The sequence below is a fragment of the Barbatula barbatula genome (assembly GCF_947034865.1).
Source record: "Barbatula barbatula genome assembly, chromosome: 17".
In the NCBI taxonomy this organism is placed as follows: Eukaryota; Metazoa; Chordata; class Actinopteri; order Cypriniformes; family Nemacheilidae; genus Barbatula; species Barbatula barbatula.
In genome coordinates, this window is record NC_136780.1 from 3,061,320 (window position 1) to 3,085,031 (window position 23,712).

The following is a 23,712-nucleotide window of genomic DNA, read 5'->3' on the forward strand; positions in this document are numbered from 1 at the left end:
CTATATAATAATTTACATTGAATAAAAGGTTCAAAGCGTATGGGAAAATACTTGAAACTGAAAAAGTGGTCGCTGCATCACGGCACTTATTATTATTATAATTATAACGGCTTCTAATCTGTTTCTAACGTCTTTTGCCCAGTTGCGTCGGTCGCGTCCGGTGGGTGTAGACACGTTCAATCAGAACAAAGATGATAAATATTATTCACAGGGGTTTATATGACTCTGTACTGTAGCCCTGTGTCAGTTTACTTCAGATCATGGAACGTTTATCAACATCCTGGTCCTGAACTCACAGGATGACACATGGTGAGGTCGAGGGTATTATTGAACAGAAGTCATAAGAGGAAACATCTGCTGGAGTAAGACGGGAGGAATGGGCATGACCCTTGACCTCCCCGTACGTTTGTTTGTGTATTTATTATGGACAGTGCAACTTCATTGCGTCTTTTTTGTAGGCTTCTTAGAAATCCTCACTCGAGCTTTCCACTGTGATGTCAACCGGAATGGACGCGAATTGTGGTCCCATTGTTTCAATGTATACACAGATCGAGCTATCAAACAAATGCAAGGATATCTCAGTTTGACTACAGTTCCTTCTGAATCTACTTCAGGAATTTTTACAGAATTCCCTTGGAGGAACTAAAGCTTCTCGTGTCTGGTATGTTTTTCCAGAGCTGTCCAAACTACAAGTGCAGCCCACAAAAATGCAAGAACTTCAACCAAAGCCAAGACTGCTGGAACATCAAGACTTTCTTTTATTCGTCTCCTTTTCTCAGCATATGGTCAGAAACTGACATGATTCTTCTTTTTCTCCCTCTCTTTCATTAACAGGCTAGAATGAAGATTGTGACAATCGAATAGCATAAATAGCACATTGTGAGGTCTTGTTCTCACAGTCAGCGTACCCCGTCTGTGTGACTCTTCATATCTTCATTGACATTTTTGCGCGCTGGCGTCACGTCAGACCACCCCGAGCTAATATAAACCAGCTTGAGCAGCCAGGACGCTTCACATCCTGAACATTAACCGTCTGCTCTGCGTCTTCTCTTATGGACCTGCGTTTGTGTCCGATACATTCCTGCGCTTGTATTATGTCTAGCTGTCATGGTACTACTCACGTTCCTGGTGTTCCGCCGTAACGCCAAGTGGCTTAAAAAACCAAAGAAGCTTAAACAAAGCACTTCCAAACTTGCGTGCCAAATGAAATATGCTTCAAGCTACAATCCATAACTTTGTTTTCGTTAAAAACAAACGGAAATAAGTTATTGAGCAGGTCTCTTTTGACCTCATCCTGATTCACAACTGTAAACTTTATTAATTCGATCTTTGTGGTACAATTTTGTTGATCATGTGTCATTTGACTTAAGATATAAATATCTTAAAAAGATATAAATGCAAGATGGCGACGGCAATGTAGAGGGAAAAGTTATGGATTACAGCCTTAAATAATTCTGCTTTTAATTTAACCCAGTTTGCATGTTTTAGAGGCAACTTGAAGTAAATTTGGTTGGAAGGAAATCTATCACTTACAAAGTGCAAAGGATGATGTGATGAAAGTGGTCCTTTATCTTATATTTTGTCTTATAAATATTACAGAAGAAATGGGAGGGAATAATGTAAGCTGTGCTTGGTCTGGAATGTTCATTCAGCTGTGTAGCGGGAACGAAATGTATAGGAGTATTGTGAGCTTGACTTGAAAGAGTTAATGACATCACTTCCTCTTCATGACAGCCTTTTGTTTGGCTGGCGGACTTTATGTCTGAAGTGTCTGTTTTGCACGGGCGGTGGCCTAATTGCAGCCCACCAGCAGAGAAAGGGCCATTGGATACACCCAAGCGTCCCTTTTATTGACAACCGTCTAAATAGAGACATGTCTGGTAAAGTGAGAAACAGGAGAATTATATCCACCTGGAAACTTATTGGAAACAGTTCATTTAATTGATCATAGATAAATGGGTTTGCATGATGTTAAGTCCAAAGTACATTGAGTCTTTCAGACAGACTAGACGTTGCTGGGATATGTAGGTGACCAATACCTGACGCATACCCTTCACATTAACCTTTTTCTTGCCATTACTGTTCCTTCCACCATCCTGTTTTCATGACAACGTTATCAGTCATTTTCCTTTGTTCACCCGTCACATCCCTTTATTATGTAATAGTTTGCTGACACTGCAAGGTACCGTAGCGTGTGATTTTTAAAACACAGGAAAATGAGGTTTACGGATCATTTGTTCAGATTGTAACACAGTTCAGGAGGATGCAACGGGTCAGTGCTTTGAAAGCTGGCTGGCGTCCATCCCTCTCAACCCCACGAGACCCGTGATTTAATGACCCAGCCTTTCTCTGCTTAAGGCTAAAATACACTGCAAGACTTTTTCTCAGATTTTGCCCAGATTGTCAGTCTGGACTTGTTGCAGAAAGTCAGATTTGATCAGTTAGTGTGTTTCTATCTGAAAAGAAAGTCTGCAGGTGTATGATGTCTAGTTCAGATTTTTAAAGTCTTGTAGCTTATTCCAGCCATTAGGCTTCAATCCCTGAGGATATACCCATAAGCCTCAGCGTTGGGCAGACTGCGCTCAGGGTTTAGCATCAACTCTTGTACAAACATACAGTGTGAATCAAATCCCAGCAGGCCATAGTGGAGAATGCTTACAGACTGTCAAAACTGCGATGGCTGTTTAAAAGAATAAAGTCACGATAGTTTTGAAAGTGTTTTAGGGAGTGAAAAAGATTAAGGACCCTGTTAAAAATGATCTGTGTCGTAGAAGATTTCTTGAAATGAAATGAGTAAACTTTACTTAATGTAATTGTGTTTTTTTAACCAAACTTTTAGTTAAAATTACAGAAAAAATCTCAGAATTCTAAATGCACAAATTATTGAGCGAATTCAACTTCAGTTGATCACGTTCAACCCACTTAAGCTTGTTTAAAGGATCTTTCCCTTTTCTTTATTGTGTGGTGGGACTGTATTCATTATTTTAGTTCATTTCACTAACTGAGCTGTGAATTTAGAGTTCCCGGCATTACTTTTCTTCTTGATTTTAAAAAAAAGTTTATCATGTGACATGCTTGAATAATGTAGGTAATTTTACTTGATTTATAATATTGCGTTACAAATACACTTACAAATATTTTCTGTAATATTGTTACCGTGAATATCCGTGTCATTAGATTTAAATTTAGAAAAAATATATATTTTTGTTTCCCAAAGTTGTTTTTAATATTGATTTCACCGAAACATAACAAAAGCTAAAGTGTCAAAAATATATTAAAAGTACTCCATATTGCATATCATTAAATAAATATTAGTATATATTAATATAATAATATATGTCATTATGCACAGACTGATTCATGTGACTTACTTTAGTCTCTGTATAATATTTTGACACATGTCACTTCTATATGTACTTCTGGCTTTACCATTGTAATATATTGCAGTATAAACACTTTCCACTCTCTGCTGAAATGTAATTCGGAGACCCTAATATGTAGCTTTGTGTTTGTGAGGTAAGACAAGAACATGTTTATTTGCAGTCTGATATTTGGGAGACCATGGGGCCAGCTGCTCTCCCTGCAGGGGTCATAGGTCAGGCTGCAGGGACAGGGTCACGTCGGGACGATGAGAGCTTTGGCAGTGTTGGTGAATGGAAGGCCTGCAGTTATTGGCTGTACATTTCTTGCATAGCATCCATTGTGATGCTCTGTGGTTTATTTTAGATGCGCATAGATTTGGTTCATAGGACTTATTGTTTCAGCAAATGCGTGCCATCTTGCATCAGTTTGAGCCGGTAGACTTGGTCGATCATATCGATCTATTTTGTTTTCATATTTTGTCAAAGCAGAAATTTTAACTTTGTGTAGAATATTCAGTCTCAAAGCCCCGACAGGGATATCTCCTCGTGCAGATACTGGATGTGGTCGAAGATGTCAGGAAGGAAGTGATTTCACACTCCTGCACAAATTCATGCATTTGTGTCCTTCCTCGCTCATTTCCTCTGATCATATCGAGGAAAAACCAAGATATCATAAAGCTTATTTAATAAAACGACTTCCATGACATTTCGCAAAAAATCCTCTTTTGTGTTCCACAGAATAAAGAGTCCTATACTGATTCTGAATGACAGTTTGTTTTGTTGAACTGTCCCTTTAAATCCTATTGGAAAGCCCAATCAACCTTGTGTTTAGTAACCAGACCTGACAGTAAAATATACACGAATGTTCAACAGTCCCACAATGGTAATATATCATGTTTCAGACCTTCGGTTATCAGCTCAGATCTTAACCAATAGGCTACAAACGCTACTAGACCTCCTATTGATATTCCCACCCATGACTGGGTGACCCTGAGGTTCGTTGGGCGGCAGAAGGACATTCCTCCAGTGATGGCAGCTCAGCTCCGTCAACACACCCCGAGCTGTGGGAGCTCTGTCTGTCCCGGCCAACAGTTGACCTTTGAGAGCTGAATCGCTTCATTTCATGTGCTGTAATCTGTGACTCTTCCTGCAATGAAATGGAAATTGCAATTTTGTGGTGTTGCGCCCATGCGTGTTGACCGTGAAATCATCGGTATGCTAGTGTACTCTTAAACAAGTTGACTGTCTCTCGGTTTTAAACTATATTCTGTAAGTAAGGGATAATGTACAGGAAGCCGTTTGTTATCGCAGAAATAAGCTCCGACGGGGTGATCAGACTTGTATTCTACTTTCAGTTTTTAGGTAAGAAACGACGTTTAAATGTCACGAACAGGTAATGTGGTTTATTCATTTGTAAATTTAATGTTGAATATGATCTTAAAAGACATTTATTTAAATTTGTCCAAAAAAACATGTTAAAATGATTTAGCGTGATTATAGTTTTGAGAGGTTGTTATATGGGAATAGCGGACCTGTAAATGGCGCGACTGGCCAATCAGAATCAAACATTCCAACGAGCCTTGTAATAAGCTTATAACAATGATTTTTAAGAACTGTTGGGTATGTGGAAATGTCACTTTGCTGCCATTTGACTTCAACTCACATAGACCGTTTTAGCGGACGCAACATAAACATTAAGTGGCCCCAACGTTACTTCCGGTAGACCGTCGCAAAATATCAATAACTGTTGAGTAGTTTTAATGTTATTGAAAACAATTAATATATTTAATTATATTATAATCGTAAACAGACCGGAAGTTAACTTTGGGCCCGATAAAAACATCTATAAAAAAAGTTCATGAATTAACTTTCATTTAATGTTTCAAACTTTTTACAACTTTTAAGGATTACAACACGATTCATCTTTCCTATTGGCATGTCTTTAAATTTTATGTTTTATCGTGCGTATAAATGTACGTTTTTTCAGTGTATGGGTGTTAAGTCTTAAATGAAGTGTTTCTGCTGTTATACGCACAAACTCACATTAAATTGGAAACGGGCAGTAATCCTTACTTACCCAAACAGAGAAACTTCCCACACAAGAAAACTTGTGTTTGTGTAACTAACTTGCTGACCAACCAAGATTGTTTTAATGTGGAAAAAGTTCTATACATCTTACTTTTACAAATGTTTCAGTGAGTCAGTCTTTTTCCAGGCATTCCAGGTCTATTTAAAAAAATAAATAAAATAAAAACAGATGCCCGTCCAATGTCATTCTCAGCTGCTGTAGTCCGTCTGCAACCAAGAGCTTTTTACACACTTAATTCAGTCGATACGGCTACAAAGAGATCATTACAACACCGTAAAATACAAATCTTTAAACACTTGATGTTGATTGGACACATGGATTTCAAACTTGGATATATCTGTATGAATGCTAAAATTGTCCCAAAACAATTGTTGTACATAACTGCTGGTTTCATGTGTCTTAAATCATTCTCATTCTTTGCATTTTTAAATACTTTTGGTAGTCTGAATGTAGGCCTACATTATCCCTTAACAGTTTAGAAAAACATAGGCCAGTGATAATACTTCTCCTCCCTTGAGCTCAATTACTCGCCAGTCGCCACGTCTGTTTTTGTGTTTTTTTAGTCATTAAAGTCTTTTTGGAAACCTCTCCAAAATGCCACAGACAGATTTAACCAAGCGGGTTTCCTTCCTAGGCTTCTCCATGTGTGCTTGTGTATTTGTGTGTTCACGGTCTGTGAGACAGACATGTCAAAAGCAGACAGAAAAAAACAGCAGCAGTGTCCAGATCTCCAGAGTCACCCATTGCTGCTCTAGACGTGATTGTTTTTTGTAGAGGTCAGCGTGCAGTCAAGCGGCGTATATGTGCCAAGAGCAGAGGCGAGGAAAGCCGCCCCTGACCCCTCTTCTTCCCAGACCAGACAACAGTTTAGTATCAACAACCCTGCCCAGACCACCGCGGCCATGAGTTATCTGTGTTTAGCAGCGATCTGGCAGAGCAAAGTGAACCCAGCTGACTCGTGCGTAAAGACCATTCCCCAACGGCGCCTTTGAAACCCGCCTACGAGGATCATGTGTGAGGAAAAAACGTTCCTGCCCGGGAAGATGATTTCACATTACGTCCTGAGGTGCAAACGTATCTGGGGTTGGAGGTGTGTGCAGTGCACCGAGGGAGTTGGATTGTCCCGGCAGTTTCAGATCATATTTAGTTTGTTAAAATTTTGTGTTATTTCATATACCCCAAGATTCTCAACAAAATTAACCAAAATGTGTGTCGCATCTCTCCTCTATTTTAGAAGCTTGAAAAGGAAAGAAAATGATGTTAAATGGTTAATCTTAGTGCATTTTTATTAGGGCTGTCAAACGATTAATTGTGATTAATCGCATCCAGAATAAACGGTTGTGTTTACAAAATATATGTCTGTGTACTGTGTGTATTAATTGTGTATTTACACAAACATATTAATGTACATTTAGGAAATATTTATATGTATTTTTTTATATTTACCAATAATATAAATTATATATAAATGTTGAATAATTTGTAATATTCTTCTTAAATATATGTATGTGTATGTTTATATTTTCAAAATGAATATGCACAGTACACAGACATGTATTATGTAAACACATACTTTTAAAGTGAATGCAATTAATCGCGATTAATCGTTTGACGGCCCTAAAAATTCTGTTTTGAGTTTTGTTTGTCTCTATTTTGATAGTACCGTATAGATTTCGGCAGATATAGGGGAATGGGATTAGCATAAGACCTCAATACTGGAATCGAACTCGGGTCACCGGAGGTGCATTTGCAAGTCTCGCTCCAACCGCTAAAATTAGTTTTAAATGAATAAACCAACTTTGATATTTCAAAGTGCATTGTAATTCGATTATTTCACACACCGATGCAATTCGTTCTGAGGGCGCTATAGCTTGACAGCAAGAACATTTAGGTCTGCTTTCAGTGAATATTAAAGCTCCGGACAAAGCGGGACTGCCCACATTCACACACACACACATACACACCCCAATCTTTAAATGACTCGCTCAAACACGCCATTACAACAACCAGATCTGAACTAAAAACACTCTGAGCGATCAATCAATCAATACTCGTACCGCTGATGATGTCATCAGCCAGACAGACCCTAGGAATGACCTAATGGTGATGGAGAGACCGCATTTCCAAAGTGGTGTACAGTACATGTGGTTACAATTGCTGCTATTTTATGATGTAAATGAAAGTGTGATGTGTGTTTAAGATAACAGTGGAAACCACTAATAGGCGATGTTGTTCTTTGATCAGTTTTTTCCACATTGGTGAGACAGTTCATAGTGTTTGCTGGAGTATTTCTCATTACGGGGGTTCCCTGTGGATGGGACTCTCAGATGGTACCTTCTGGTGGATGCGAAGAGGTCAATAATGTCGATCAATTATCCACATAAAACACATCAGGGCAGACCAATACAATATCTGATATCTTATTAATGTTTATCTTGTCTTACTATACAGAAAGATTTTATAGTGGTACTTGTCCCAGACCCTGGAGCTGGAGAATTTGATTTAACATGTTGTCTGAGTCTTGATATAACCAAGTCATGTCTTTCCTCTGTCTAATGTTCGAGAAGGAATTACTATAGTAGACGGGTCTGTGGGCGTAAACAGAGCCCAGCCCTGCTAGAGGATGTAGAGTCAGCCAGTCTATAATTCATCAAACATCTATATGCTGGTTCAGCGTCTCAGGCGTATTCTACAATGTGTGTTTTAGTGAACAGTCTGTGAACATTCACAAAGAACTCAACAACCGTGCTTCTCTTCTTCTCAGCTGATGGTTTTAATTACAGTTAATCTGTCTTCTCCTTCTGATGGTAGTTTTAGAGTTTATATTACATTTGTGAATTTGGCTGTTTTATTATCCTATACTTATGGTTTTATCGGACACACATGCCAGGCTCGAAGTTACCCTCCGGTCTGTGTTTGTTGATCGGACTGCTTGTGGCTAATAATATAACTATTTAATATTTATTTATATTCATATTTATTGTATAATAATTGAATTAATATACTACAAATATATTAAATGAAATAGCGCATGCGTTTTACTTAAAATAGACAATTTGTTGAATGGGTCGTGTAACTTTGCCCCATTTAAGTTGAGCCAAGTAATGATTTCTACTGGTTACCCAAAATAATACTGTCTACATACACTTTAAACTTGCTAGCTAATGTCATTTACTTGTTGTTTCTTTCAAGTAATGAAAGTATTCTTTGTTATCAGAAATAATCTGCAGGGACTCTTATCTTTGCGGATGTGGGCCGGAAGTTAAGTTTGGACCACAAAAGCGTGCATGCGCACAGAGCAGAAACGTTTGTTTATGTTGGTGCTTTGAAAGCGTCTATTAAATAGTTGGTTTGTTTTGATTTAAGCCATAATAACACAATAAAACACAATACAAACATGATAACATAATAAAAAAACATTGTGTAACCAAATGCTTCCAAACTATATATATATTTATATATATGAGTAGATGTCGCATTAAAAGCTGTTTCTATTTGCTGCTACACTTAGGATGCCCGCCATATTGAAACGGTGTGATCTATGAACTTGTGTTGCCAAGTCTTGGGAATTGGGCCTCTTTTAAACTGATGATGCGTGTTGTTTTTTCGCCGGTCAAGAATGGAAGGATTTTGTTATTTAGCTCTCAATCCTAAAATAATTTAATGTATTATAGGCATGTTATTTCTATTAGGGAAAATAAGACTAGTGATGATTGATTTTGTTAAACAGATCTGGCAACCCTGCGAAGCCGGTCTGTATCTTTGCACTTCGTGTATGATTACAAAAACAGTATTAACTGTTGTGTAAACTCAAACATTGCATTGGTTGTATCATGTAAAAATATTATACGATCTTAAAACCACCATGATATTATGTTCTCTTTAGTTATAATATTGAGATGTCACTGAAGGTAAAAAACAACCTTCAAAGATTCATTGACCGGTGGTCTAATGGATGCTCAAAAGTAGAGCATGGACCAGGTTCGTATGCATGAGACCGGCCCCCGTTGCTGTTGCTATGGTTACTTGTTGCCTAGGGGCAACATGTGCATCCGTTTTGAGCATGTCATGTGCAGTAAACTGGCATTGTAGTAGGTGAGAGAGACCTGCTGTACTCCCGGCCAGCCAGTTCAACACCGGAAACACACGAGGACAGCTGCAGCAGAGGTTACAAAGATCTGCTTCTGTCTCAGAGATTGTGTGTCAGTGTCATGTGAAGGGCTGTGACCATACAGTCGGATACAACATTGCATTAAAGATATGATAGTATCGCAATATTTTGAACAAAAAGAATGAAAGTTATTATATTATATACCTACAGTCCTACACTTGGCTTTGATGTACTCTGCCACGAACCGCACGCGTGAGGAACAACGATGGGAAGTGACATCGATCCTACTGGGTGTGCGTTTCTGTTCTTTAGGCAAAATCACTTCTGCTCTGAATGGGCGGCACGTGCATCGCTGCGGCCTGCATCACACGAACAACCCACACAAAACTAAGAGAGAAAGATTAGTTCAACTGTAAAACAGAAATATTCTGCACCGAAAGATAAAAAGATTAAAGGATCCAGACAATTGTGCATTTCTGTGTTTTAAATGCTTAGCCGAGATGGCTGACGTCTCATCTTTGTTGTCTTCCAGGGCAAATATCGACGAGGTTGAGACAGAGGTGGTGGAGATTGAAGCCAAGCTCGATAAGGTAAGAGGCTTTAAAGCTGTCGGTTGACCTACTGACCCCAGCGGAGGGCATTTGGAGTCAAACGTGAGACAATAAAAGCTTAATCGTTCGTGAGAAATCGCAGTCTGATCCCCTCGAGGAACTCTGTAACCGAACATTACTGTCGGATGGTCCCGCAACAAGGTCAAGAGGTTAACCTCAGGCTTAAGGATTGATCTGTATGTCTGCTGAGTAAATGCTGGTGCTAATCCACCACGGAAGAAATCTCATCCCGGATTGACTTCCGGTGGCTCCGATCTCCCAGAATGCAGTGTGTGTCATTATTGAGCAGAACGGGCAGGTGTGGAAGGATATTTCTGATTTCGTTCAACAAATAATCGCGATTAAGAATAAAAGTTTGTGTTTATAAGCACATGCACATACGTGTGTATACTGTATGTAGAAAATATTTGCATAAATATATACATTATTCATTTTTATAGTTTTCTTAAATGTGTGTGTTTATAATTGCAAAATAAAAATGCACAGTACACGACACAAACTTTTATTTTGGATGCGGTTAATCCCGATTTATAGCTCTAGTTTCCATGCATCACATCTGTGTGGAATTTCAGTGTTTGATCATGTGATCAGGCACAACATAACAGCTGATTGTGATGTCATCATGGACGGTTTTGTTATCCAGGCTCATGTGATCCTGCCGTTTTAATTCTGCTTTCACACATTTTAGTAAACCAGAAAACAAAGTGATGCCAATATTAGACTCAACATTGACTCAACGCTATAAAAGGAAAGACATTTAGTGGTCATTTTGTCATAGTTTAGCATGTGCCAAAGTTAACTGAACCATCTCAAATTGTGCGACGTGTTTGAATGCTGTTTTTTTACTTTTTTCGAAGCGTTCAGAGTGGCGGAAAAAATGTAGCGGTCTGGTTGAATTGTTCGAGCGCTGTGTGTGTGTGTTTGGCTGTCGTGTCTGTTCAGCAGCTGTGTAGAACAAGGACTCTGTTTGTTAGTTTGACTCATAGGTTTGTAGAAAAGTGTGGGAAATTATAAGATTTTCCCAAGCTGACATTTTCAAGCTTTCACAGAAAGACTGGACATCAGTCTTAAAAATCACCCCGTAAGAACATTAAATACAGAAGTAAACAAAAAAGGAACTAGACACAAACAGTACGGCCTCACACATGGAGGCCATCTGAGCATCAGTCCCGTCAGATTAAAACTAACACACACACACAGTCAGTCACATGTGAAAATCTGGAGGCCTGTGACACGTGGAGATGTGAGACATTTTTCCTTGCTGTTTACTGCCCGTTGGCACATCAGCGAGATGAATTATTACACAGATGCGACCACACCCGGCGTACGTTTTAAAGATGTATTCCAAACTTGTCTTTATAATAAGTGTGCATGTGTTGATCTGATGATATCTAAAATAAATCCATAACCGTGGTTTAACTATAGTATTTGCAGTAAAGCACAGGAACCGCACATCTACCATAGTCTCAGTATAGTGACTACAGTTTAACCATGATGTAGTTAAACTATAGTAAAACAAATTGTAATAAATCAGAAAAAACATGGTTGCATGTGTTTATAAAGGCTCGACGAAACGTGGCTCATACATATTTATTTTAGCAAAACGGTCAATAAGGCTAAATGACCGTACGTGTAAATGTTTACTTCGAAACTGGGAATCGATGAGAATCGAAACCAGGATCATTCAAATTCGAACGACACCCAACTCTAATGCTGATATATATGCAGTCATCTTTATCCTCTTCGGTCATCTTTCTACTTGGAAACTGCAGACAATCTAGTATTACTAATATATAATCTTATGAAGCATTTGATACGCAGTGTGTGATGACTATAGCACTACGAATAGAGCCGCCATTTTAGCGGGGTTTCATCTTGCAATTATGTGTTCTATGTTTTTTATATGTGTCCTCGTATGCATAGCTGCTTTGCAACAATGCAAAATTGTGTTAATTGATATAGATAAAATAAATTGATATTGTTAAATTACAAATGATATTTGCTAAGAAAATTTGTCAAATCATTTTAGAGGTTTAAACAAACACAGTCAGCAGACAATTCTGATTGCTTGTAGGCACAGATTCTCTGTCATTTGGAAAGACATTAAACAAAATATAATTTCATCAAATATCTTTCAACTTTAATTGGTTTTAGTTTTCTTTTTTTCGGTTTACTCCGATAGAAATGTAGTATAATGCAATGTAAGTCGCTTTCGATAAGAGCGTCTGCCAAATGCATAGATGTAAATGCAAGGTTTTGATCTTTATTCAATAAGATATTAATTGTATTCAAGTTTTCGGCTGATACTCTATAAAATAATGTTCATAAATAGTCTCTCTCTCTCTCTCTCTCTCTCTCTCTCTCTCTCTGTCTCTCTGTCTCTCTGTCTCTCTGTCTCTCTGTCTCTCTCTCTCTCTGTCTCTCTCTCTCTCTCTCTGTCTCTCTCTCTGTCTCTGTCTCTGTCTCTCTCTGTCTCTCTCTGTCTCTCTCTGTCTCTCTCTCTCTCCCTCTGTCTCTCTCAGCTGGTAAAGCTGTGTGGTGGTATGATTGAAGCTGGCAAAGCTTATGTCACTGCCAACAAACTCTTCATCAACGGAATCCGGGATCTGTCTCAGCAGTGCAAGAAGGACGAGATGATATCGGTAATACTGTGTGTGTGTGTGTGCACGTGCATGCGTGCGTTCATGCATGTAAAATGCAAGTAAATTAAGTCTCACAAGCATTAAGTAGATCGTAACACAGTTCTTAGTTAATTTTCAGTTTATCTTGTGATAAAATGTACGACTTGTGGTTGAGTGAGTCATTCAAGAGTCACTCAGACAGATCTAGTCTGATAAGTCATGAGTTCAACACTCATTTTGACTAATTCTTTTAATAAAATGTGTCATTCTCTGCTCTGACTACACCAGTGACACTGTTCATTTGACGCGATAGACGACACTTTTTCTCATTCAGTTCAAAGTTCACAGTTTTGATGGCTGTGGTGGAACACACATCTTGATTATATCTACAACTCGAAACTATATGCTTTGAATAAAAGTGCCTGTAGATTGTAGATCTAGCTTGGTGTGAACTCTTCGCTGGCAGACTAACCAATACAATTCGCCGGCTGCTGTTTTGAGCGTCTGAGACACTTTTTGAGCCGATTAGACATGGATTTAGCCAAAAAAGAAGCAGGCCGGGACTTTCCATCTCTGTGCCAGTAGGGTTAGACTCAATGCCGCCATCTGTAAATGGTATTCAGAGTCTGTTTGGCTCACTTGTGAAGTACCCAGCTGACATAACATCTCCGTGATCTTAAGATCTTATTCATATCATTGGATGAATTGTGATGATGATCATGTTAAAGAGGCTGTTTGTGCATTTGTCTTGTACCAAAATCACACATTGTTTAAGTAGGAAGTCAAAATTATTGTTTGTGTCAATTTGGGGTTTGTGGTGTGTAACCGAGGCATGTTATTGTGTTTACAGGAATTCCTGGAAAAGTGTGGCGAGAGTTTACAAGAGATTGTCAACTATCACACGGTAGGTCCCTGTTTTTCTTGTTTCTTTCTCATCATATGAGTGACTCGAAACTGTTGAAAGCGTCATCACAGTGTTATGATATTCTGAAATATTAAAGAGAGTTCATCCAAAAATACAAAATCCGTCATGTATTCACGCTCATGTCATTTCAAACCTGTATGACTTTCTTCTGCAGAATGAAATGTTGGTAATCAAACAGCATTGAACCCCATTGACTTCCATTGTATGGACACAGAACCACGAAGACATTTTTCAAAATATCTTCTTTTTGTTCCACAGAAGAAAGAGTCTTATACAGGTTTTGAACATGAGGGTGAATAAATGATGTCAGAATTCATATTTTGGCTAAACTATCGCTTTAAAGGGAAGTCACGGATGCTGCATCTCACTTGCATTGGTTCTTTTGTTGTTGTTTTTGTGTGTATGTTGCATATAAATCATCATGAACTATTTTTGTCAAGAACTTTCAATGCTGTTGTAACCTCAATTGTGTGTTCACGGAAATAATACCGATTGAAATCGTCATCCAGTTTGAACCAAAGAAGGCTAAATTTAAAAAGACTACAAACTGTTTTTCTTGTTTTTCATTTGTAAATGCCGCTGGGACGTGATCATTATTATCTCAATAGGTGTTATTTTCCAGCTTTCTATGAGATACTAAATTTGACCCCTGCATCCCGGAACGGCTCCCCGTTGGCCCGCTGAGCGTTTGATGTGCTCTTTTTAGAAAGTGTGCATTGGGTCATTACAGGCGGCTGTGACGAGGTCAAGAGCCCTCGCATGGAAAGTGACATCACAGATGAGGTTAATGGCACAGGTCAGGTGTGTGTGTGTGGGATGGAGTACGTGAGCAGTGTGTGCAGACAAGCAGAAATATAAACGCTTCAGAACCACTTATATAAATGGATACGGAAAGACGAATAAACGCTTCAGTGCACATGAACAGCCCCGTAACGCCTTAATTGAATTATTGATACGCCAAAGTCCTCTTAAAGTGTGGAATTGAATTTTATTTCTATAGCAGCTGTCACGGCGTGCATTGTTTTTCAGACCCAACATTGTATGTTGAACTTTATTTACTTCAAATCCAAAAAGAGAGGTTTCCTCTTTAATAAACATATTTTGTATGAATCTATTACGCCGGTACATCTGTCTTTGATCTCAAACAGAGCCAAGATGAAAAACCAGCTCAGTATTTGGCGAAGTACAAAACCACAATATGTCCGTTCATAGACCACACACAGGGAAGCGATTTTTTTTTTCCCTTTCTGCCAAAGAACAGAGACGGCCTCCGCTGCGACAGACTGGTGGACGGTTACTTCATCCTTTCCCGGAACCTGTTGCTTCATTCAATGGCCATTTGGATACGGCGTTCGCCACTGAGCTGCATTACAGAAGTCTGCTTGAAAACGTGACCGCAGTTCTTGTGTTTGTAACACAGTCTTTGTTGTCTAACCGAAGAGGAGGCTGTAAACCATGACATGAAGCACAAAGGGACACAGAGGCTTCACCCGGCATCCTTTACAAACCATAGTGTTAGGATCCTGTCAGGGTTTATGAGGCTATAAAATGTCCCGTTCTGGGAACGTGTGAAGTTAACCGCTTGAGTCAAAATGTCTTCACCTTGGGGAATCACATCAGTGCAGTTTTATGACCCTACTGACATTTTAGATCAATTTTCTGTGGTGAGTATTGCAGTAAAACAAGGTGATTTTTATTTTGTTGATGGAATTATTGAAGTACGCTGAGGTTCATGTTGACAGTATGAAAATGAGGTGATTTTTAAAAGGGATGTTCGGAAAAGGCACAGGTTATCGGCATCTAGTTCTTGATGTTGAACAGAATGTAGTGTGAACATGCAACTGTTGCATTCATTGCTTATACAGCACGATTTCAATATTTCTTTCAGTTTTTCTTAATTCACTATTTATGTGTATGTGTTTTGGCGAGATGATCATTTTGGTTTCATTCCGTGAACTACTAGCAGTATTTCCCCCAAAATTGAAAATGATAACTGGAGAAACATGTCAAAACAACGGAAAAGATGCTCCGTAATTTTTAAGACCTCCAATACTGTAAACAAAACAAGTTCCTATTCACTTTTAAGAAATACAACAGTATTATTTCTACATTTGTTTAGGAAAAGTTAAACATTCTATTTGTATGTGAAAACCTGGATTTTTTTATCCATCAGTATTTCACATTACTGTTGGATGTCACTCCTGAGGTTTGATTTTGTTTTATTTAACAGACAATGGACTGGAATGACCACAATACACCTAGAGATGAAAATTTGGAATGGTCTTTTATATTTTTCCATTATTTATATATATATATATATATATATATATATATATATATACATATATATCATAGCAGACATTGCATCTTTGTGTCTTACGAAACACTTTGTTTTGTAAAAAAACAAGAAAGTCATGAAGTATTTTGTTCTTTTCCCATTTAAAACGCAGCACATTTCTGTTCTGGTTCAAAATAGAAGCCAGACTCTGGATGTCTCTTTCTTATCTAACACATCTGACTTTTCAGTGTTTGAAAAGCTCCTCCTCATATATTTGGTTCACAGGAAGCTTCAAGCAGTTCTCCAAAGCACTCCTCTGAAACGACTCTCCTAAGGTCAGAATTGCAGTAAGATCATTAGCGTAAAGCCAATGGCCGCCGTAAGGATGGATGATGTTGAATCAAAGCACCAGCGGCCGGGTTCTCCATCTCTTCTGATCTTGCATCAGGTTCTTTTGTTTTCTTCCCGTGCTCGTATCCGCTCCCTCCCTGCCCGAGTGACCTAGTTTCACTCGATCGGTGCAAACGTCCTCACGTAGAGACCGAGGCTGAATCTCAATGAGGCACAGGCGTGTGAGGAGGATGGTGTGTGTGTTTGGGGGTCTTGCGGAGTTGCATCCTTTAATTAAACGCATGCAAGAGCGCACTCTAGTGCTAAAAGAGCTTCACTGCATGCAACTGAATAAAGAGGATGTCACGTTTGTGTTTTTCAGATTCTGTTCGATCAAGCTCAGAGATCTGTGAAGCAGCAGTTGCACAGCTTTGTGAAGGAGTGAGTATTATTGAACCGTATTGTTAGGATTTGTTCACCCAAAAATGAAAATCCTCTTTTGCCACCCAGACGTATATGACTTACTTTCTTGAGATCAACAAATCATTTTTTAAATATCTGTTTCTTTATCTCCAAAAAGTTGAAATTTATTAAAATGTTTGCTTTGTAATACTGAGATTGAATTAATTATTAATTAAATGCTTCATTGAGTAGAACTACATTTTAAAATGTAAAGAAAAAACGTGCATCATTTTATAGTTTTAAATGTAATGCAGTTCATTTCACATTCACTAATAAACTAAAAATATATTAGAAAATGTTTATTTGTAGGTAAGCAAATGCTTTTACTGTATACTGTATTTTCTGTTTACTTTATGGTTTATTCTTGAAAAGTTAGGTTTATTCTTCCAGTTCAAGTTATACTGACCATTAAAACATACTGTTGACCTGCTCTTTTCTCGCTTTGTGAGCAACGACTCCTCGTTTTGTGCATCAAAATGTCCCCATGTTTACTCACCCTCAAGGCATCCTATCTGAATATGGTTTTCTTCTTGAAGAATAATGCATTCGGAGTTATAATACCACATATAATTTTTCTTCCAAGCGGTAGAACAGGAAGGGATGGGTGTTGACTTTTTGAAGCTCCAGCTCTATAGACGGGAAGCGGATGTATTATAATGTCGAAATTAGACTTGCTAATATTTCTCAAAAAGGTCAGAAACGTGGAAGTGACCTGTTTTATGTTTACTTCTGCAAAACATCCTAACAACACACACACAAGTTTTTCCAATATTGTGTTTCGCACAAGATGATGTTTATAGCAATTGAGATTCAGAAAGTAAAAGACCAATCACTGTCAAATGAAGTATTCACAAGGTCGGTTTATAGCAAACAATTTATATTTATATATAAAAAGTATTTATAGCAAATACTATAAATACTTCAGACACTGCTCGATTGCAGTATCAGGGATGGAGACGTAATGTGACTTCTTGTGTTAACACATCACCGCTCGTCTAACAAAGATCTGTCTGCGCTTTCAGAGATGTACGGAAATTTAAGGACACCAAGAAGCAGTTTGACAAGGTGAGGGAGGATCTTGAGATCGCACAGGTGAAGAACGCCCAGGCACCGCGAAACAAAGCCCACGAGGTGGAGGAGGCCACCTGCACCCTAAACTTCACCCGCAAATGCTTCCGCCATCTCGCCCTGGACTATGTTCTGCAGGTAACACACGATATTTGTCATGTCTGGTCGGCATCTCAATCTTTGCTGAACTGAGGTCTACCGTCTCATGGCCTTTCGTTTATAGGGATAGTTCACTCAAAAATTTAAATTCTGTCTTTTATTCACCGTCATGTTGATCCAAGCCTGTATATCACTCTTAGATTTTTGTAACACAAAAGAAGATATTTTGAGAAATGTCTCTGTGTTTTCTGTCAAAATGTTTTATTTTGTGTTCTGCAGTAGAAAGAAAGTCATACAGGTTTGGAATGACATGAGTCCGAATACATGATGATAAAACATTGTCTGTACTACACAGTCTGCAAGATCAGTTTTAATGCATTGTAAATTATGGTGACTTTATGTTTGAGGTTCTATTGTGTTTGTAGGCTATTTCGTATCACATACTGTATTATCTACCCAGATAGCAAAGGTACGTCTGTAAGATGTCTGCTAGAGATCTGGAAAACATCTGACAAACATCTTAGAAAAGGCAGTTTTTCACACATACTAAATTATAAACATTTTACGTGAAACGTCTCACGTATTACAGATGAGCAATGAATCAAAACATACGTCTTGAAGATGCAGACATCAAATGGACGTCTCCCAGATCTATGTGTGCTATCAGGATATACATACAGTGTTTGGGTTATATCTTATATGTAAATGTCATTGTTCTTTTTAGATCAACGTCCTTCAGGCTAAAAAGAAATTTGAGATCTTAGATGCTGTAAGTATCAGTAAAATGTAACTTCTTTTTTTGTAAATCTACATGCAACTCTAAGGGGCCATTCACATTTTGCCTCTTTTGCTCGCACGTATTCGTTATTTTAAGTCGGGCGCAGCATCGAGATGAAAATATTTTAAAGGGGGCGATGAATTAAGACATACATTTTAACCTGAGCTTTTGTTATATAAGGGGTAGTTGTATTCAAGCGAACGTCCTTTAAGTGCGAGAACTGAAAACACCCTTTGTTTCTGAAATGACAACTTGACTACCAAATTGACACCAGCCCAGCGAACGCCAGGTCCTGGAATGCACCTATCGAAGTCATTGATAGGTTGAACACCGCCTCCACAGAAGAATATTAACAACAATTTCTCTAGCCACGCCCACTGGAACCAGATAGAGCTTTAAAAGATCGCTAAATATCGCTGCTGACCTTCCTTTGGATTCAATCAGTGCGTGGTTAAAGTTTATTTTTAAAGACGTTATTTTGCGGAGAGACTCAAATAAAAAAGCAAGTGCTGTGCATTCAATATTGGATCCGACAGGAATGGCGCAGCAATCTTATGCGAATAAAACCTATTTGTACGATGCGCCACTATTGCTTTGTTAGAGATCGTTGGATATATCCTGATAATGTGTAACCTAACCTTACGTGTCTAACCAAATTCAGGAAAAGGCTCCAACTTAGTTTACTACGCAAACTGCTATCCAATCATAGCAGTGAGCGTTTACTTCCAAGTGTTCAATGCGGCACGCCCATGTTTGTCGAGACGACCTCAAAACCAGAGTAGAAAATAGCCTATAACTTATTGATTTTGATGTTTTCGAATGTTAAAACCACGCAAACCTCACAGGTAGACCTCAGACAACAGTATAAAATAATAAAAATGGACAGTTCAGGACACCTTTAACTTTTCAGACTGCTGTACGCGCACCGCAGGTCATGTGACAAGAACCAACCAGGTTTTAGACGCGAAATGTGAATCGCCCCTAAAGCAGTTGTAGCATGTTTAACACCTCTCGTATCTCGTGCAGATGTTGTCCTTCATGCACGCGCAGTACTCGCTCTATCAGCAGGGCTATAACCTCCTGGATGAGATCGACCCCTACATGAAGAAACTGGCTGCTGAGGTCAGCGCTGTTTTGTTCATGTGCTATTGATGTTCCTGCTGTGTGCTGGTGGTCGGTTTGACCCAGTGATTCATTTTGAAGTGAACCGATTCTAATCTAAATTAAAATAAACATTCGGTTGCATTCAGTTAATAAAAGAATGCATTTCAAACTTATTGGAATAAATTATTAAATGGCTCTTTTAAAATCTTACATTTTTGTGTGTTATGAATAGGCCAAAATGTCTGTATGTTTGAACCCTTTTTGACTTTCTTTTGTGGAACACCAAAAGAAGATATTTCGAGAAATGTCTAAGTGGTTTTGGTTATCAACATTCTTCAAAATATCTTTCGTGTTCTGCAGAGGAAAGTCATACAGGTTTGAAGTGACATGAGAGTGAATAAACAAACTTCTGCGCTTTTCACTTTCTTCAGCTGGATCGACTGGTGATTGACTCAGCGATGGAGAAGCGTGAGATGGAGCATAAACACTCCACAATTCAGCAGCGGGTAAACATAAATACGAGCATTATGGGACATAAATACGAGCATTATGGGACTTAAACACTCATGTCTTTATCTTTGCTTAGTACACTTAGAGAGAGAAATGCTTCTGTCATATTGTTAAATCCGCTCATGGGTTATTTATGGCGTTTGAGTTTGGTTTTAAAGAATTTTATAGTTATCCTTATCGTTTCCATCATTGGGGTTCTTTAATCTTTTAGCAGTGAACTAGGTATTTAGTCATGAAATGTTTCATGGGGATGTATTTTGGGCAAACTGAAGATTCAAGTTCAGAAGATTCTCAACACCATCTTTGTCTCTGACAGTTCTGTGCACCTAGTTCAACATTTAGAGTTACGGACTGTTTTCAGAATTATGACTAATCTTCACATTTGTTCTGTTTGCCTCCGTCTGATGCTCATTGTCTGCTGGGACTGACTGGATCCTGATTTAGACTCTTCTACAGGTGAGTGCTTTTATAAAGTCTTTTAAAGGTTTTTAAAGGAACCCAATAAGGAAAATTCTGTCATCATTTATTTACCCTCGTTGTTGCAAATCTGCATAAATGTATTTTTTCTGATGAACGCAGAGAAAGATATTTGGAAGAATGCTTGTAACCTAACAGTTCTTTGCCAACTTCGACTCCCATTGTAGGAAAAATTACTTTATAAATGTCTTTGTTCTGATATTTTGAAGAATGCATGAAAGCAAACCGTTCTGGGACACTTCTGACCACCATTGTCATTTTTCCTACTATGGTAGTCAATGGTGGCCAAGCATTATTCCAAATATCTTTCTCTGGGTTCAGAACAAAGAAATATATACGACTGAGTAAAATAATAAAAAAGTTGATTCTTTAACTGACATTATTCCCCTTTTAGGCTCTGAAATTGTATTGTGTAACCGTTGATATAATTACAGCGACTTTTTGTCCCACAAACATCTGTCTTGCGTCCCATCATCCTCCACTGCGCAATTATTCAGAAGATGTTTCATCCTCTATGGATTTTAAAGCTGCTCGTTGTGGTTGACGGAAAGAGAGACATTATTATTTCTTCTTCTCTGTTTTATAACATGGTCTTTTGGATTATTTTAGATGTGGTTGATCTCCAGTGATTGTTTGTTGTAAGCGAGTCTTACACCCTAATGTAGAAATGGTCGAGCAAAGGTCTCAATGGATTTGTACCGCCTCATATGTCTTAATTCTGTATTTTTAAAACAGCGGATACCCGTTGTGTTTTTTGTAATTGTTTAAGCATATATCCTCTTGTCTGCCACAAAACCTCTGCTTGCTATTTTAAGACACCACTTGCACTGTATGAAGTGTCTGTCCTGCCACAAAACTCTGAACATCAGTAAAATACATGAATTATTCCACAGGAACCACTAAAAAGGTCAAACAGAACTAAATACAGCTGGACTGGATCTGAGTGCATTTTATTTATGAGCTTTTCCTAGATTTAAATGAGGTTTACAGTGTATGTTAAAGGAATAGTTCAACTAAAAATGAAAATTCTGTCATCATTTACTCGCCTTTGAGTTGTTTCAAATCTGTATACATTTTTTCGTCCTGATGAACACAGAGAGAGATTTTTAGGGATGCAGACAGATCTTGCCACTCACCTTTGCCATCTCTACATTCTTCAAAATATCTTGTTTTGTGTTCAACAGAACAAAGAAAATGATAAAGGGATTTTTCCTACTATGGGAGTCAATGGGGGGCAAAATGCGCCTGGCTATAAGCATTCTTCCAAATATCTTTCTCTGTGTTCATCAGAACGAAGAAATGTATACGGAGGTGTGTAAATGATGACAGAATTTTTGTGTGAACTATCCCTTTAAGAAACATTTGTTTCTGTCTGGAAAAATCCTAAACAATAAGATGCATATGAGATGATGTTGCATTAAATGTCTGAATTTATTGATTTAATGGAGATCATGTTGTAGTGAATATGTGAAGCGTCTCAATAGTCTCTCTAACATGCGAGTTTGTGTTGAAATGTGATGAATTGTTGTGGTTATGTAAAGAGCAGATGATGATGGTGGTAGTTTATGAATATTTTATTTAACGAAAGATGAACACGATGTTCTTGAATGGTTAAATATTTAATTCCTTTTTTTCCCCTCCTCAGTGGAATACTTTAAAGTTTGATAGACGTTGTAGTTCAGACAGAGGAAGAGCTTTTATAAGCAAACGCGTCATCGGCAGTTCCTAAAATAGCGATTGTAGACTTCTTCAGTCTTACAATGTTTGTAAGACACGGCATAGAAGATTCTCCAGCAGGTATTTCACTTTTCAGAGTTTCTCAGGTGACAAGGAAAGAGATAAAGGGAAAATATAAATTATATTTATATATTATATATAAAGCTATATATAAAACTCTTGACCTTATAATCTGTAAACGTTGTTAATGGAGGTGATGGTGAAATGTTGAATTGTTGTGTTTGTTGCTGAAGGTCTGTGTGTGGGACGGCAGCTGTATGTTAATGAGTTTGATCTGCGGACCGCGAGCGCTGCCGTGCCGTGTGACTCACTCTCTGCGCGTTCACTGCACACTTCATCCGTCCTCACATTCTGTAGTTTAGCGCAGCCGTGTCTAGTGGATCCAATGATTTTAAAATTTGTGAAACGTTTGAGGATGAAGATATTTGGCAGGTTGGACTTGACCGTGGTGAGTCGGTGCATTCATGTTCTTTATATATGCATGAGATTTTATTGCAAAAATTGAAACGGATGCTGGAATGTGATGGTGCAGTGATGAAACCGTTTCTAAGTTTATTCGGTGTATTTGTAATCTTTTCGACTATTAATACAGTATGAAGAAATATAATTGTCCGTCTGTTTTGACATAGTCGTGCATTGTGTATATAGACGCCTTACAAAGTTGTAAATTGAAAAATGTAATATTCATCATATAAGTGATTTACAGTTTATGTTACGTGTCTGCCGGATGCATAAATTATATCCAAGGCGACCTTTTTATACGTGTATATGCGTGTGTTTTTTTTTTATCAAATCCATAATCTTTGTGTTGCTAGTGCAATGCTCTACCAATTGAGTTACAGGAAAATAAAGGAACATTTTAATGTTGGAATAACAGGTCATAATATTAAAACACTAAAGTAACTGATTTCTCTTAGAATCGTTATACGCTTGTGTTTCAGTGTCTATAGCCTAAAATCTGTGGGAACGACATTATATTTGAGTGTTAGGATTGTTAGATTATGGGATACAGGAGATGGGAGCCGAGAGAGCTTTTCAGTTCTATTCAAAAGTTGAGTGAAGCATTTGGTCTCTGGCTGTAAGGAGACACAACTGAACGGAGCAGGCAATGAATGTTTGCTCAGTCACCCTGCTGGGGATTTGGGAAAAA

General features: G+C 38.2%; 1 protein-coding gene across 1 annotated transcript in view; it reads left to right on the forward strand.

Annotated features, from left to right (window-relative positions):
- The window catches only part of acap3a (ArfGAP with coiled-coil, ankyrin repeat and PH domains 3a), a 45,911-nt gene that overhangs the window by 10,541 nt on the left and 11,658 nt on the right, over positions 1-23,712 (forward strand). The window contains exons 2-10 of the mRNA XM_079477982.1: positions 10,095-10,152; positions 12,696-12,815; positions 13,645-13,698; positions 16,710-16,768; positions 17,812-17,995; positions 18,681-18,725; positions 19,761-19,856; positions 20,270-20,344; positions 20,793-20,804. Of these exons, the coding sequence (XP_079334108.1) occupies positions 10,095-10,152; positions 12,696-12,815; positions 13,645-13,698; positions 16,710-16,768; positions 17,812-17,995; positions 18,681-18,725; positions 19,761-19,856; positions 20,270-20,344; positions 20,793-20,804 (703 nt within the window). The remainder of the gene's footprint in view (positions 1-10,094; positions 10,153-12,695; positions 12,816-13,644; positions 13,699-16,709; positions 16,769-17,811; positions 17,996-18,680; positions 18,726-19,760; positions 19,857-20,269; positions 20,345-20,792; positions 20,805-23,712) is intronic.